At 37.3% G+C, this 15861-nt stretch overlaps 1 protein-coding gene across 27 annotated transcripts in view; it reads right to left on the reverse strand.

Annotated features, from left to right (window-relative positions):
- The window catches only part of LOC113053052 (CLIP-associating protein 1-like), a 65571-nt gene that overhangs the window by 25298 nt on the left and 24412 nt on the right, over positions 1-15861 (reverse strand). For 26 of the 27 annotated variants that reach the window (XM_026217704.1, XM_026217683.1, XM_026217690.1 and 23 more), the window contains exons 3-15: positions 15734-15812; positions 15146-15249; positions 14717-14808; positions 14392-14467; positions 14015-14112; positions 10205-10275; positions 2891-3034; positions 2306-2382; positions 2117-2209; positions 1869-2014; positions 1207-1342; positions 356-426; positions 194-253 (exon numbers count right to left, since the gene is read on the reverse strand). In XM_026217704.1, coding sequence (XP_026073489.1) covers positions 194-253; positions 356-426; positions 1207-1342; positions 1869-2014; positions 2117-2209; positions 2306-2382; positions 2891-3034; positions 10205-10275; positions 14015-14112; positions 14392-14467; positions 14717-14808; positions 15146-15249; positions 15734-15812 — 1247 coding nt within the window. Of the gene's footprint in view, positions 1-193; positions 254-355; positions 427-1206; positions 1343-1868; positions 2015-2116; positions 2210-2305; positions 2383-2890; positions 3035-7950; positions 8052-10204; positions 10276-14014; positions 14113-14391; positions 14468-14716; positions 14809-15145; positions 15250-15733; positions 15813-15861 lie in introns of those variants that run through there. The other variant, XM_026217701.1, reaches the window with a different exon arrangement.

Consider the following 15861-nt stretch of genomic DNA (forward strand, 5'->3'; position numbering starts at 1 on the left):
TTGATAAGTTACACGTTTTCACCAGTTAAATGTCACAAAAACAGGAAAGGGAGGGTGTGACAGTTTGTCCGCAGAAGGAATAAACACAAACTCATGCACACACTAAATACTATGAGGTACATTCGGTGCAAAAAACACTTCACAAAAACTAATAACTTCAACCTCTATACACGATCCATCATTTTCCACTCACCTCTCTAGAGTGTGTGTCTGCCATTCTTGCAATAACAGGTCTAAAAACTCAAAACAACGTCTGTTGGGGTGAAAGTGAAAAAGGATTTGTATTAGAAGACAATGCTTTTCTTATTTATGATCTGCAAAAAATAAACTGTTTTCTCAGGAAGCTATAATTTACCTTCGGACAGCCACAGATTTAGAAGTGCAGTTGCTGGTGATAATCGGGATAAGGCGTGGGAAGTGTGTTTGCTGAGAAAGAATATTTCACAGATAAAATATAGAACATATAAATATATGTTCAAATGTTTGGGGTTGGTTAGTTTCGAAAGAAGTCTCTTATTCTCACCAATGCTGCATTTATATGGTAAAAAATATTGTAAAAACTGTATTATTGTGAAGTTTTCCAATTTATAAAAACTGTTCTCGATTTGAATATATTTTAAAATGTAATTTATTTATTTTTCACCAATCTTCAGTGCAACATGATCATTTAGAAATCATTATTATATCCTGATTTGGTGTTTAGTATCATCTCTTTATATTATTATTATTATTATCGATGTTGAAAACCGCTGTGCTGAATTTTTGTGTAAACCAAGATACTTTTTTCCTCTGAAAGGGTCGTTAAATTCATAGTGAGGTACATATGCCACATATTAGCTGCTGCAGTCCTAGTGAACTGCCTACATAGACAGCAGCCCTTTAAGTAATAAATACTAAATCCCAAATCCTAAGAAAGCTTTCAATGAACCATTTATGCCAAAATGCCAATATGAAAACTGAGTTACTTCATATAATGAGCACTATTGTGTGCAGTTACTGCAAAAGTAAAGCAAACCTAATTCAGTCATTTATGAGGTTCCAAATAAAGAAGGTGCTACCTCAGAAGGTCGCTGCCAGTGTAGACAGTAGACAGTGAGGCAGTTTTTGGAGTTATTGTGGCAGTCTTTTTTTTTATGTATTTATTTTTTATTGCAGCTACTTAATGCACAAATACAGAAAAAAGTAAAATGTCTTTCCAGAACTTACTCGCAAGATGATTCGGATGACTGCCACTCCGGATGTGGCCATAATTTTGGCGCTGTTGGGCACCAAGTTTAGCAGCGTAGGCATGATGCTTTCAGCCCCGTGATCGAATTTATTCCCCAGCACTGAAGACAGATGCCTGGAAGACAGCAAAACCCACCAATCAACAAAATATGAATACAAGTATATGTTAACTTTGGGTCTAGATGGAAATGAATCAAATCTGTGTGACATTAAGGCATGGGACTTGTTTATATATCCATCAAGTGGCTGCACTTTAGCAGAAGAGCCGTCCTGTACGCTCCAGTCAGCTCGGTTCCACTTCATTTGAAACACATTAAGACCCAGAATAATTAAAGACATGTACTGAGCCATGCTCAATCATGGAGACCCGCACAGCAGCTTCATTTACAGCGCTTTTTGAAGCTGTATCCCAAAGATATTTGAGATGAAACGTGAAGCGGAATATGATGAAATACCTATAAGACTGGATTTGTGAAAAATTGGCCTGCTGTTGAAGTGTGTCCTTGATCAATGAACATTTGAAGCTAGCGTCCCACTAGCTAAGTTGATTTTGGTAGTAGATGTCACACTTTTAACACTCTATAAAATAAACATCCAGAAAGAAACTGGAAGAAAAATTGTACGAAAAAATGGCTTCATACCCTAATGTGATACAGGCTTCTCGAACCACTTGGGACCGAAGATCTTTAGCGGATGACTTGAAGGCACCTTCTAAAAGCCGGAGATGCTGAAGGAAACCCTCATGTTGAGTTGCACCAGCCAGAATCAGTGACCGCACTTTCTTCAGCTAAATACATGATATAAGAGTTCCTTTAGTGCCTCGCTGATGACACATTCTTCCAGTTGGAGTGAGCACAATGTCGACAAATGTATCAGTGAAATAACTTACAGCAGTGACACGGTGTTCCCAGTCTTGCTTGTCATCTGACAGAATTTCACGGATCTTATTCAAGGAGTCCTCCAAGTCCTTGCTGGAATATATCTGAAAACAAACAGCAAAACATTTTCTTGCATTATGTTTTTAAATGGAAGGAGTCCATGATAAATAGCATGATCTTTTCAATTAAATATGCATTACCTGCACTGCAGGTACATCTTCAAAAGCCTTGATGAAATCCTCTTCATCCACAGCTCCTGCACTGACACTGTCCTTCCCTGAGGAATTACAATCACAAAAAGTCAAAAAAGATTTAGAGGTCAGCGCCTATACTGGTGAAATTTGACAATTCTCAATTCTGATACTAAATAAGTTGTTTTCAACAAATCTATTGTCCAATTTAAGTCAATTTAATTTAAATAATCACATATTAATTTCAGCTCTTATTATAATTATTAACCAAGCAAATCAAATAATGGCATATTATTGGAAAATATTATGACCATTTCATATATTTTAAAATGTATTTTATTCCTGTGATGGCGAAGCTGAATTTTCAGCAGCCATTACTTACAGTCTTAAGTGTCACATGATCCTTCAGAAATCATTTTGATTTGCCCAGCCAACACAATCCTCAATTTCTCAATGTCTCTTCTGGGGTTTTTTAAGCTACAAGCTTTTCAATAGATAATCTCTCTGTGAACAATTGCTTTTCTCCTTGTTCAACATGTTTATGTGCAGGGTTTATGTATGTCTGGGGCTGAGCTGTAGCTGCTGTGGTCTTACCTGGAGCCCTGGATCCAGAGGCAGAACTGGGTCGTCTCATTGAGCCCATGCTGCCCCCTCTCCTGCTGTTGGAGAAGCACTTAGAAGAGGAAGAGGAGGAGGACCTGCCCCCATCCACGGAGTCCTCGTCATCAAAGTTCTTATCTGTAGGGGACACAAGTGACACTGATCAATGATTCAAATATTTTCTCTGCACTGTCAGTCTTGGGGGTTGTCTGAATAACTAGTTTGACTTAAGAAATCACTGTATCCCTGATCGGACGTTTCTTAGGCCATGTTCAGATGGTATCACAAATGTATCAGATGTAATACAATTGTCAAGCTTATTTATCTTATCTGAGAGAAACCCCACTAGAAATACTCTCTTCCTGAGAGAACATGGAAAGGCTCACATTTATTTTTCCCATCTTGCTGGGTCAACATAATATCCATCACCAATTACCACTAATTTGTCACACTGATGATAATACCCTCACGCCAACCTGCGTGTTTTGATTATAACATTTCCCCATTCCATACCAAAAATGTGGAATGATGACCAGGGCTTTTCTTCATACTACAAATCCAAAATACTTTTTTTGGTGTTCAAACATGGTAGCAACCATTCTGGAGTGATGGCCAAAGGAAGCTATTGTTGGGAAATTCATAGATGAATCTACTGTAAGGAACTCTGGAAGTAAGCCAAAGTCAAAAATGAGTGGACAATCAGACATTCCAGCAGTCTGAGAGGAAGGGGGTGGCACTCCAATCTTTCTGAACAGGAAGGAGCTACAGGATGAATCTATTCTGCTGCCTGATTCTTGCAGAGTGCTAGTACTGTACCTCTAATTATTTTTCCAATTACAATTTTTTTTTTTACAGTTAAATGTCATACAGATAATTTTGGACAATCATATAACAAGCATACACACATAATTTATTTGAATTATATTTTTGGCCATTTCATGCCCTTATACTGGATAGGACAGTATAGAGACCAGACAGGAAAACACAGGGTGGAGAAAGGGAAAAGGGTTCAGCAAAGGACCTCAACTCAGGTCACCAGAGGTGCAGTTACACCGTATGTTGATGTCCATAAGGCTATAGACTCTTACAGCTTATACACATGGTTAACAAGTCATTTATTCACACTGAACTTAAAAAAAATCAAAATTAAATGTTTTATATATATATATATATATATATATATATATATATATATATATATATATATATATATATATATATACACACACACACACACACACACACACACACACACACACAGGGTACGGAAAGTATATTATTTAAGTTCATTTTTTTTCCCTCATGAATGTACACATAGCACCCCATATTGATAGGAAAACACAGAATTGTTGACATTTTTGCACATTTATTAAAAAAATAAAGTAGTGTTGTCACAGTACCAATATTTCAGTATTCGGTACCGATACCAGTGAAAATCCACGGTTCTCGGTACCAATTTTCTGTACGAAAGCAAAACACAAAAATATGCAAAAAAAAAAAAGATACCTTTTTATAACAAAAAATAAAACCAATGGCATTCTTTATACTTATTTACAATTGTGTTTAAAGTTTTTCTACAAGTAATATAATTATGAAAAACAGTAAACAAGTTTCTGCGGCACTTAAGGTTCCTAAGAGCACAGTGGCCTCCATAATCCTTAAATGGAAGATGCTTGGGATGACCAGAACCCTTCCTAGAGCTGGCCGTCCAGCCAAACTGAGCTATCAGAGGAGAAGAGCCTTGGTGAGAGAGGTAAAGAAGAACCCAAAGATCACTGTGGCTAAGCTCCAGAGATGCAGTCGGGAGATGGGAGAAAGTCAACCATCACTGCAGCCCTCCACCAGTCGGGGCTTTATGGCAGAGTGGCCCAACGGAAGCCTCTACTCAGTGCAAGACACATGAAAGCCTGCATGGAGTTTGCTAAAAAACACCTGAAGGACTCCAAGATGGTGAGAAATAAGATTCTCTGGTCTGATGAGACCAAGATAGAACATTTTGGCCTTAATTCTAAGCGGTATGTGTGGAGAAAACCAGGCACTGCTCATCACCTGTCCAATACAGTCCCAACAGTGAACCATGTTGGTGGAAGCATCAGATCAAAGTGGCAACCTGTCAAAAGAAATATAAAAAGGCCTAGTCTAGCATTGGTTCTAACAGCACTGCCCTAACACACACAAACCTGCTGAAGTTTCAAATCAGCATGAAATGGAAATTCGCCTTACTTTCATCACCCAAATAATTTATTGATCTTATTTTGAAAGATTCATCCATACATGTGTTGCCCAAAAAAAAAAAAAAAGAGAGAAATTGTAATATTTAATTAAAATGTCATAACTTGAACTTCCAGACTTCTCTCTTGCAATCATCTAGTCTGCTTAGTATTCTGCTAAGCTTTTAGGCTAAATTCAAGTATGTTATACATGTTTTAATAATAACATGAGGGCAAGCAAACAGCAGAATAAAAAATTTTGGATGGACTAATATATATATACAGTACAGACCAAAAGTTCGGACACATCTTCTCATTCTCAGAGTTTTCTTTATTTTCATGATTATGAAAATTGTAGAGTCACACTGAAGGCATCAAGGGCTATTTGACCAAGAAGGAGAGTGATGGGGTGCTGCGCCAGATGACCTGGCCTCCACAGTCACCGGACCTGAACCCAATCGAGATGGTTTAGGGGTGAGCTGGACCGCAGACAGAAGGCAAAAGGGCCAACAAGTGCTAAGCATCTCTCGGGGAACTCCTTCAAGACTGTTGGAAGACCATTTCAGGTGACTACCTCTTGAAGCTCATCAAGAGAATGCCAAGAGTGTGCAAAGCAGTAATCAAAGCAAAAGTTGGCTACTTTGAAGAACCTAGAATGTGACATATTTTCAGTTGTTTCACACTTTTTTGTTATGTATATAATTCCATATATAATTCCACATGTGTTAATTCATAGTTTTGATGCTTTCAGTGTGAATCTACAATTTTCATAGTCATGAAAATAAAGAAAACTCTTTGAATGAAAAGGTGTATATATACATCTTCATCTTCAAGAATCGGCTTAAAACACATCTCTTCCATCTTTATTTGACCCTCTAACTTTAACACTCACTATTCTAATTCTATTCTTTAAAAAATCTAACTACCTTTCTAATCTTTTTGTATTCTATTTTCTTTTCATTTATTATGCAATTGTATATGTATGTGTAAAGACCTCTAACTAGCTTGCTCTATTCTTTTTTTTTATTCTATCCGTTTTCTTTTTATTTATTATATTAGTTAAAAACCCATCCTACGTGTACTGTGTTAACCTAACTGAGATTGGTTATAGCACTTATATATCATTGCTCTTTTTGTTTTTGATTGCTTCCACTGTCTTCATCTGTAAGTCGCTTTGGATAAAAGCGTCTGCTAAATGAATAAATGTAAATGTAAATATATAGTCACCATTTACAATAACAGCATTATTTATAGGTAACACCAAATGTCTGTATAATGTACATGGTTCTACAATGGATCCAATACAACAAATCAGCCTCTCTCAATAATAATTCTTCACAGAGCTAAAAATGACCACAAAATATGGATTTATTCAGCAGAGAAGTGTGGAGATGGTGTTATTTATTCACTCCTCGTGCTCTCAGAAGTGAGTAATGTCCTTTCAAGAGGACAAACCTCTGCAACGGGCCTCAATCTACTTGCCACTCAATTTCTGAGTTTGAGAGATGTGTCATTTCAGCCGGGAAGGGGAAGGAGGATATAATCTTTTCTGCATGACCTGCCAACTTTGAACAAAGTGCTTCCCCAGCTCCTAACTTAGATTTTTCACAAGTGACTGAAGACAAACTATATTTTAATCCAGAAAAATTTTGTTTACCACAAAGTTTGTTTACCACATGAACATGGGATCCTTACAGACCTGTGAAAACACCCGTCAAAAATCAGTGGTTACCTTCACACCCACAGTATCTGCCACTGTGTCAGCGGCAACTTTCTTTGGCTGCTGAATGGACTGAGACGATGACACACCATAACATGTCAGAGTGACTTTGATCATGTCAACACAAAAAAGCTCAGAACCCAAGCGACATGTTTACATAATGAACACACATGAACACACACACACACACACCCGATACATTAATCTCACTCTCAAAAAGTACTGCTAGATCCAATTTAAAGTGTATAATGTATATAAAAAAGATAAACTGGTCTAGATCACACATTCACCTCTACCTTTCTGATCACTTCCTGCAGTGCATCCATTATGTTGACAGTATGTGCACACTGCAAAGGTGTCAGAGCAGTGCACTTTGCTAAACGGGATTATGTTTATTTAAAGGTAATATGAAATCAGTTTATTTTTATTCAGATTCCAAAGACAAAAATGAAAACAAAAATAAAAACTTCATTTACAAAGTAATAAGGTCCTCTGCAATGGCTTTATTTATTTGGCTAGTGTCACAAAGGCAGAGAAAAAGAATGTTTAACAAAACCAAATTGTTTTTTGAGCATTATTTAAGGCTAATGTTGTAGGCAAAAATACAATGCTCATGGTGTCAGACGATTAAGAAAAGAAAAATTACATGAGCAAAAGATCAAATCACATCTGTAATGCAGTTATATTTATAGAATACAATGCAACAAAACTAAGGAGACAAATTAATAAAGTAACATTGCAGATTTAAGTGTGAGATGTCTTAAGTGTTCGAAAAATGTCATAACTCATATTCATAATTCATATAACTCAATGTCATAATTTATTCCATGACAATCTGAGAGATTAGATGTTTTATTGTTCCAAAACGGCAACATCTATAAATGGATACACTGCATTTCCATGTCAAAATGCTCTGAAATCCAGCTAAAGAGACCATAAAAACAGGTGAGGCAAAAACACAAACATTTAAATCTCAGAAGCGTTACCATCTGTAAACACGAAAACACAGATAAACATGCCGTTCCTGTGAAAGAACAGCAGATTGCAGGTTTAAGGCTGCTTGTGCCCAGCACTTCTTTTATTCGCCCCTGACATTAAAGCCGCCATTCCATTCCAATCCTTACCTTCTCCGGTTGTCATAGAGCAAGCGTCTCTTCAGTTCACACAGAGACTGCAAACACAACGAAGCTCTAGCTTTTTTTTACAGTCTCTCTCTCGGGTCTCCGCCTCTCCCTCCCTTTCCCTTCCTGCTGCTGTGGTCTTGTGACTTCACCAAAACAAAAGCCACCCAACTCTTTTAAATAAAGGACGTAAAAAACATTTCCCTGTAAAGAATGAACGTAATGTACAAACAGTGGATCTGGGGACTCTTGCTTGTTCTTTATTTTGCTCCCGCTTAATCTATTTTGAGTTTAATGTTCACATCACCTGAATCCTCTTTCTTACATCAACTAAAATCCTGACACAGGAAAGAAACTCCAGATACTGTGGCCCTCACACAAACACATTTACACAATATATTTGCAGTGCAAATGAAAGGCATTTCCTATTATATAATGCTATTAATATTTGTGCAGCGCTTATAAAAAAAAGGTGCTGTGCTGCAATTGCTGCATCCACAAGCTTTCAGTTACAGCTTTTCAGCTTTCAGTTATGTTGCACAACACACGTTAAAAGAATAGTTCACCTTCAGTTGCTGGTTCCCATTGACTTCAATAGAATGTAAAAAAAAAAAAAAATTAAAAAAAAAAGTATTTGCAAGTTAATGGAGACCAGCAACTGAAGGTGAACCCTCCCTCTAAATCAGCTGTCAGTTCTGTCTGACAAACGCATTAAGTCAGCTTTTAGTCACTATACAGTCTGTCACACGGACACATGTAAAGACACGTGTTAAGTCAAGCTCCAGTATGAGGTAGCAAAAAGGAAAAAGATCCACCAAAATGCTTCAGAAAAAAATAACTTCTGGTAATCAGACAGAGTCCAACATTACTTGGAAATCTCTGATCAAGGCTTCTCATCACAGCATATCTAAATCAGTGTCTGCCAAAAGCACACTCATACCATGGGTTAGCATTTGTAAAAGTCTCACAGTTCCAATATGGCAGCAACAATGCTCATGACAAATTACTTTATATGGAGCAGCATGAACCAAGGATCACATCAAAGCATTTCAAATTCAAAATCAGCATGATGATATTCCATTAAATACATCAAAAAGATGGCAAAGTAAGTCCCTTTGAATCTAGTCAGACAAACACTCAAAGTGATTTTCTCAAAGCACTGCAGCATACAACTCATGTCAGGTGTAATTCTAAAGCTGACCCTCATTCATGTTTTATCTCAATATATAACCTCTGCCCGATTTCACTGACAGTTCAACCGGATTTACAAAGAAATTCGAAGAGACGATCACCCAAATAAACAGACATTTCATTAATAGTAAAATGAAAAAATCTTTATATCACAGATGCTGTTTTCAACAACCCACTGAAATATAAAATGAGACAAAATCCTGCAATATAATCTGCACAGGGCCGCAGGGGGGATGAGGAGGAGGAGGTGGAGGAGTGGGGGACTCAGATCTCCCTAATTCTGTATTTCAAACAAACATGCTTTATAGACTAACACTTATAGAACTGCAACTGCCATGCCAAAACCTCCCTGTTCAAAAATGCCTTTTAGACTATCACAGTGTACCTGATCAGGTTAATACAGTTATTCTTAAACAGTACTTATAATATTCCAATAATACAGTACATTATAAATCATACAGTTCGTGTGGGTATTATTGACTATAATGTTTTTTTTTTCTGTTGTGATTCTTCAAGTAATTTAAGGAGCTACTTCAAGTTAGTATTTAGAAGAAACTGCTGTTCAGCTGATGAAAAAAAAGTGTCATAATTATAAAATGCAAAGATAAAACGGTTCCAAATCCTAGTGAGCTCCTTATGTAGACAGTATTTTAAGGCATCACAGGCAGTATACATGAAAGGTAGTTACCTTCTACTAGACTAAAGTAGCATCACATGTATCCTTTACAGAAAAGGCAATCCCATAATGCACTGTGATAAGCTCAGTAAATAAAATCCATACAAGATGGTGGATTATGCAAGAGAAATGTTGATAATAAATAGAAATCCTCATTTCCTAAAAGCATAGATTAAAATAGCAGTTCAATTAAAAAACAAAAACAAAAAAAAACAAGTACAACATGGTGTCTACTTAAAGTGTTACAAATGGGTCACTTTCGAGGGTTAGGATGATGTAGGGACTAGAATTAGGTTTTGGAACACAGCCAGGGTAAACATCCAAGCTATGATGTTTAAAAGTCTGTTTTGATACTTGAATTCTTAGAATTTCTAAATATATAGATCCTACCTGAACCTGAGGAGAGGATCATGTTCCCAGATCTTTGGACTTCATCAAATTTGCTGAAAATTACATTCAACCTGTAAAAAACAAAAAAAACAAGACAAGAATAAATCTTAAAAGTTAAAGATTGCTCAGTTACAGCAAAACAATAACTAGACTTTCAGGGCAGTAAACCTATAAATGTGACCCCTGTTGTACACAAAACAATCCTCAGAAACAGGTGTTGCGATTTTAACAAAAAAACCACTCACAGCAAGCAGGGTAAATGTCTATGAAATTAAAATACCTTTCATTCAGTCACTCCCTTTGTCCTGAGATACCACCTGACCGCACCACACTACTATTTAACAAACGCTTAGACTATTAGCTATGGATAGTGACATGATGACCTACTAGGGACACAACAGGCAGTTAAGTACTTGGTTGCTTAGCATGTCGGTAGGCGGTCTAAATGTGCGGTTAAAGACCACAACAAGCTACAATGAGGACCAGACTATTTGCCGGGAGCCAAAAGTCTGGGTGAGCGAGACTGGTTGTAATGTAACAGTTGATGCGTCACATTTCAGCATGGATGGTTTTGTGATCCTGTCACTGTAACGCAAGCTTGCACCAACTACATCTGATGCCAAAGTAGACCTGCAAATCCAAAGGTACGTGTAATCCATGTGCAGAAAGGTTAGCCAATCATAACAGAGGTCATTTACAGGTCTTAAAGGTATATCAGCAAACAAATATCTTGTTTATAGGCTAAAGTGATAGTTGTATACAATATTCAATAAAAGAAAGATCATAAGTGTATCAAAGGGAAAAAAATAAATAGTATTGCCTTTTGAATAAAGCAACAATTTAGGAAACCCTTAAGCATCTTCAAATGACAGCAAATCACTTGGAGAACATCTGAAACTGAGCCATGCAGCACTGCTCCTTGAAACTCCTCCCACTGCATTAGCACAAAAATGAGGATGTTTTTTTCCTGTAAAACCCTCTGATAATGCTTCATCCTTTACATCCTTCTCAGATGATTGTCTGTGCGAGTCAGAGACAGATCCCCAGAGCCTTGACCATCAAAGACAATTCATCGTCATGTTCTCAGCTCACTGTGAGGGGATTCTGCCATGCTGAATCTGGATGGGCTGCCACATTTCTATACCTTAAATTGTGGCAAGGAATCATTTTAGGTCATAAATATGGCTGAGTGGTCAAATGAATACTCAAAACCTATATTTATGGTATTGATTTTAAAAAAGCAACATTGTGAATACTGTGATGATATTAATGTTCAAAGCTCTAACTGGCAAAGTCATTAAATTCTAACTAGGACAAGTTAGTAAAGTAATATATATGGTTAAGACGATGTAGTCTCCAACAATCATTCTGTTAAGATTTCGTTTTAAATCTGGGCATCCCTGCTGACAACCACTGACAAATGCAAACATTTGAAGTCCATAATTTCTGCTTTACCAAGTGCAGCAGCAGAATTTTGAATTGCAAATGAGACTGGATACCTTTTCTGCAGTTTGAGAAAAGGGAAATGCTGCTTTCTAAACCCTCACGCACTATAGTGTTCAAAAGAGATTTCTTCCTCTATTCACTTCATCCATGCAAACTGACTGTGTACCTCGAAATTAAGCTGAGAAGATTAGAATATTGCTGAAAAACTGTCAGGCTATCAGTGTGCTTAAATGGGTGCTATTATGCTCTTTCACTTTTTCAACTTTAGTAAGTCTCTAATGTTTCTGTTTGAACATAAAAATTATCTTCAAAGTTACAAAGCCAAAGCCTATTTCAAAAGGAGAAATTTTATTTAAAGCTGCGGTAGGGAACTTTTGACGCTTTAGCGGTTAATAAACAGAACTGCTTGCGTGTTGCGGAAGGACATCGTAGCCGGAACTACTTCTCTCTGTTTATGTCTATGAAGAATCACAAAGGTACTGGGTTACTCCGCTGCGGTACCCCCGAAGCAATCTAAAATAGTCTTAACCCTTATTATAGGTGTACCCTAGTGATTCAGGACAGGCTTAAAACACGGTTTGGAAAGTAGATTCATGACAAATGACTTTTCATAAACTACTACATCGTTTGGACTACAATGCATATTTTCCGGGATTTGTGATGTCACAAATATCGACGAATGGGACGAGACCTGGTTGAGCTGCACTAGAGAGGGCAACGAGTGTTGTTATCACTATGTCGGAGTAATGCTATTTGTCCCAAGATGAACTTAGAGTAGTTACAATCGTCCAGGTTTAGATCACACTTAAATGTATTTGATTTTGACACAATATTTAGACTGAAACTCCCAGGCGCTATGGTAAGGGGCGTGACATTTCCCGACCAGACTCGGTCAATCACAACACACACTGGCCCAGCTAACCAATCACAGCACATTTCATATTTTAGAAGGAGGGCCTTCATTTGATACAGGAACTATTCGAGCAGTTCGTGCCAGACTGGGGAGAGAGGTGTTGTAAGAATGCAAAATATGTGAAAAATAATGTGTTTTTCGAACAACCAAGTATGAGAGCCTGTTCTAGTACACCCGTTTGACTTTTTAAAAGATCATAATATGACCCCTTTTAGGCTCAAACTGGATATTGAACATTTGGAATATTAAAACTTTGTGCACACATGATTTATGATAAATGTGAGCTTAAGAGAGAAATAACGAGGGTTTATTTCTTTCATAGATCCCTCTTAGGGACATTTTATTAAGGGCCAGATTGTTAACTGATTAATTGGTTATCATTCAAAGTAACAGGATTTGGTCTAGTCCCAAAGGATTTGGGTACAGATTCACATGAAACCAACTGAGAAGGCAGCACGGAAATGATATTAATCTTAAAAATCAAATATAATGAGTAATGAGTCAGCGCTTGGAATTGGAAATTAATTTGCATGATCTTAAAATATTTTCATATGACCCAAATGATTGTATTAATGAGATCTGGTGAATTAACTCAAAAATACTGGAGCTGCACGACACATACTTGTGAGTTGCCGGTTTGACATTGTGTCACAGCAAACTGGTTTCCCCAGTCATGTTCCAATTGAGCTTGCTCTCAAAAGTCTTAAAACTATAACAACTCAGAAGATCAGAGAAACCAATGCCTGCAAGCGCCCTGCAGACATGCACAGATTTTAAGTGGGAGGGACACCTAACAGATGTTGCAACCAAATTCAGACCACAAGCAAATGCTGGCATGCCTTCCTCCTCTCCATGCACTCAACTACAATCAACTGTTGCTGTGCAGTATGGTTGGACGCTTTTTTATTTTATTTATAGAGATCAAACCAATAGACCAAAACATCTGAGATATGCTATGAATTCCACACTTTCCTGATTTCTAAACCACCAAATCATGAGCTTTATGCTTAATTACATAGGCGGTGTGCTATGAGCACATAATGTTAGCTGCTAAAAGCATATTAGTCTTAAGTTAGAGGGTAGAGCCAGATTCTGTGTCCGGAGGGATATTAAGACCTAATGACCTGTATGAATAGCCACTTTAGCCTCCTGAGGGAATCATTACAGCACTAACAGAGACTGGTTCATGAATGTTTCCACTCTGTTTAGAAACACATACTAATGGGGGAAAACAGCGGTCTAGATTTATCAATGCCTTATAGAAGTAAATGAACAGACGCACCAAATACCTAGAGGGAAAAAAAACCTTCAAAATTAACAGTCCAAGATTAGACAAAAATCCATCTAAATTAGAAAAGACAACTCTGGGAGTGTCCTAAAAACGATAATATTGTAGATGTAAAGCATTGTCTGTGAACTGGTACAGAATTAGGAGAAAAGGAAGAGCTTACCTTGATTGCGGCAGTCCTTTTTTGCTAAGGTCAATTCTAACCTTCTCTCCAACATGTCGGTATATTTCCACAAGGCAGTTCATAGCCGCATCCCGAACCTGGGCAGATAACGGTTTCATAATTTCATAATCTTTTATATGTAAGTGTTTTAGAAGGACAAAAAGCAACTATATATTGCTACTTATTTGTTGATTCTGCCATTTAAAATGCTTTCCACTGCATAAACACTAATAAACATTTTTCCAAAACCACCAGCAGAGGTCACTATAGCTTTGTGAAATGTTGCAACCTTTATCCATTGTTCTGTAAAAGAAAAGCCATGTCACACAGATCAGAGTTTAATCTTGAATGTTTTAGATAACAACAAATGCGCATACCGGACTTGAGGGGTCTCCGAGTAGATTACATATATGTGGTACAATTTTGCTCAGGGTTAAGCCTTGGGCACCGTATCTGAAAAACATAAGCGATGGTGACAGGGAGGACAGCATTAGTGGGGGGCTGTGGGATCTTTGCCAACTTCAGCTTTAATGAGTTAACCTTGAAGAATGTGCTGCTTCATTTTCATTTTCATAGCTTAATATCTACATTCAGCAGAGAAATTCAACTGCAAGTCGAAATTCAAACATAAACGTCAGAGTAAGTTCTGTTTATGTTGAATGAAAACTACAATATCCAGACTGAGAGGACAATGGGACTTACGTGTTAAGAGTTGAGATGAGACAGAGACAGACTCCCTCTCTTGTCCGGTTGTTTTTGTGTTTGAACCCCCCCAACATTCGGTCCCATATATACTGTGAAGACAATCCAAATGTAATACTTTCAATCTAATACAATTAAATGGCAGCTAATCTCATTATGAGACCTCCCATCCCATCATTCATTAACTAAATGAAATCCCGTTTAAAATACCACGAAGGCATCTTGCATGGGTACTTCTGAGTGGAGCAGGTTGTTCAGATCTTACATTACAAATATTGTTTAGGCTGTCATGATATTTCAACACAAAGACAAAATACAAAGATGTCTGTTTGTGGGCATAATGCACTGTTCACACACACAACAGGACTGCATTGTTAGCTTAAGAATGTCCTGGAATTAATATTTAGGCTAAATAAAGACAAATAGTACCTGAGGAGTAGCTGACTGCTCCATGATCTTCAGCAGCAGGGTTTGATCTTGGTCTCTGACTTGATCTTTGGCATCACCTAACCGATCTATCAAGCTGGGTAAAACTGGGGATGGAGCGCACAAAGATTAGATATTAGGAATGGGTAAAGCTATTTTCACTACTGATTAGTCAACTAGATGGAAGCTATAAATCATTTGAGACTGAAGACCTTCAGATTATGTAATAATGGGAAAATTTCTTGCAGCAGACGATCTGAAGCCTGACAGTGATTGCCTTGAAGTACACTGATAAATGCAGTAAATTTGTTACAAAAGCAGTGTTTGATGCTTTAAAGCAGAGGAATTTTAAGAAGAAGGGTTTTTGTGTATGCTGACGGTTTCAGCATTTAAAGCACAACACTCTGTTAGCAAACTCAAAACTTCTTTTGTGTCTATTCATTTATCACTTTTAAAGCACCACTTCAGATAAATTATAACATGAAAATGTAGTGTCGTACTACAATCCTTATTTCTGGTGGTAATCAAATCTGACAGATTTATTTATTATAATTGTTTTACACATGTAAGATAAGAGATTAATATTCTTACCTGTACCAACTTGGGGCCGAAATCGGTCCTGTAATCTCGTCACTAAGGCAGATAGCAGGTCCATTCCCAACAAAGCCAACTGAAGGTGTGAAAAAAAAAAAAAAGATAATTAAATGTGTGCATTTTTA

The sequence above is a fragment of the Carassius auratus genome, chromosome 34, assembly GCF_003368295.1.
Source record: "Carassius auratus strain Wakin chromosome 34, ASM336829v1, whole genome shotgun sequence".
Taxonomy (NCBI): Eukaryota; Metazoa; Chordata; class Actinopteri; order Cypriniformes; family Cyprinidae; genus Carassius; species Carassius auratus.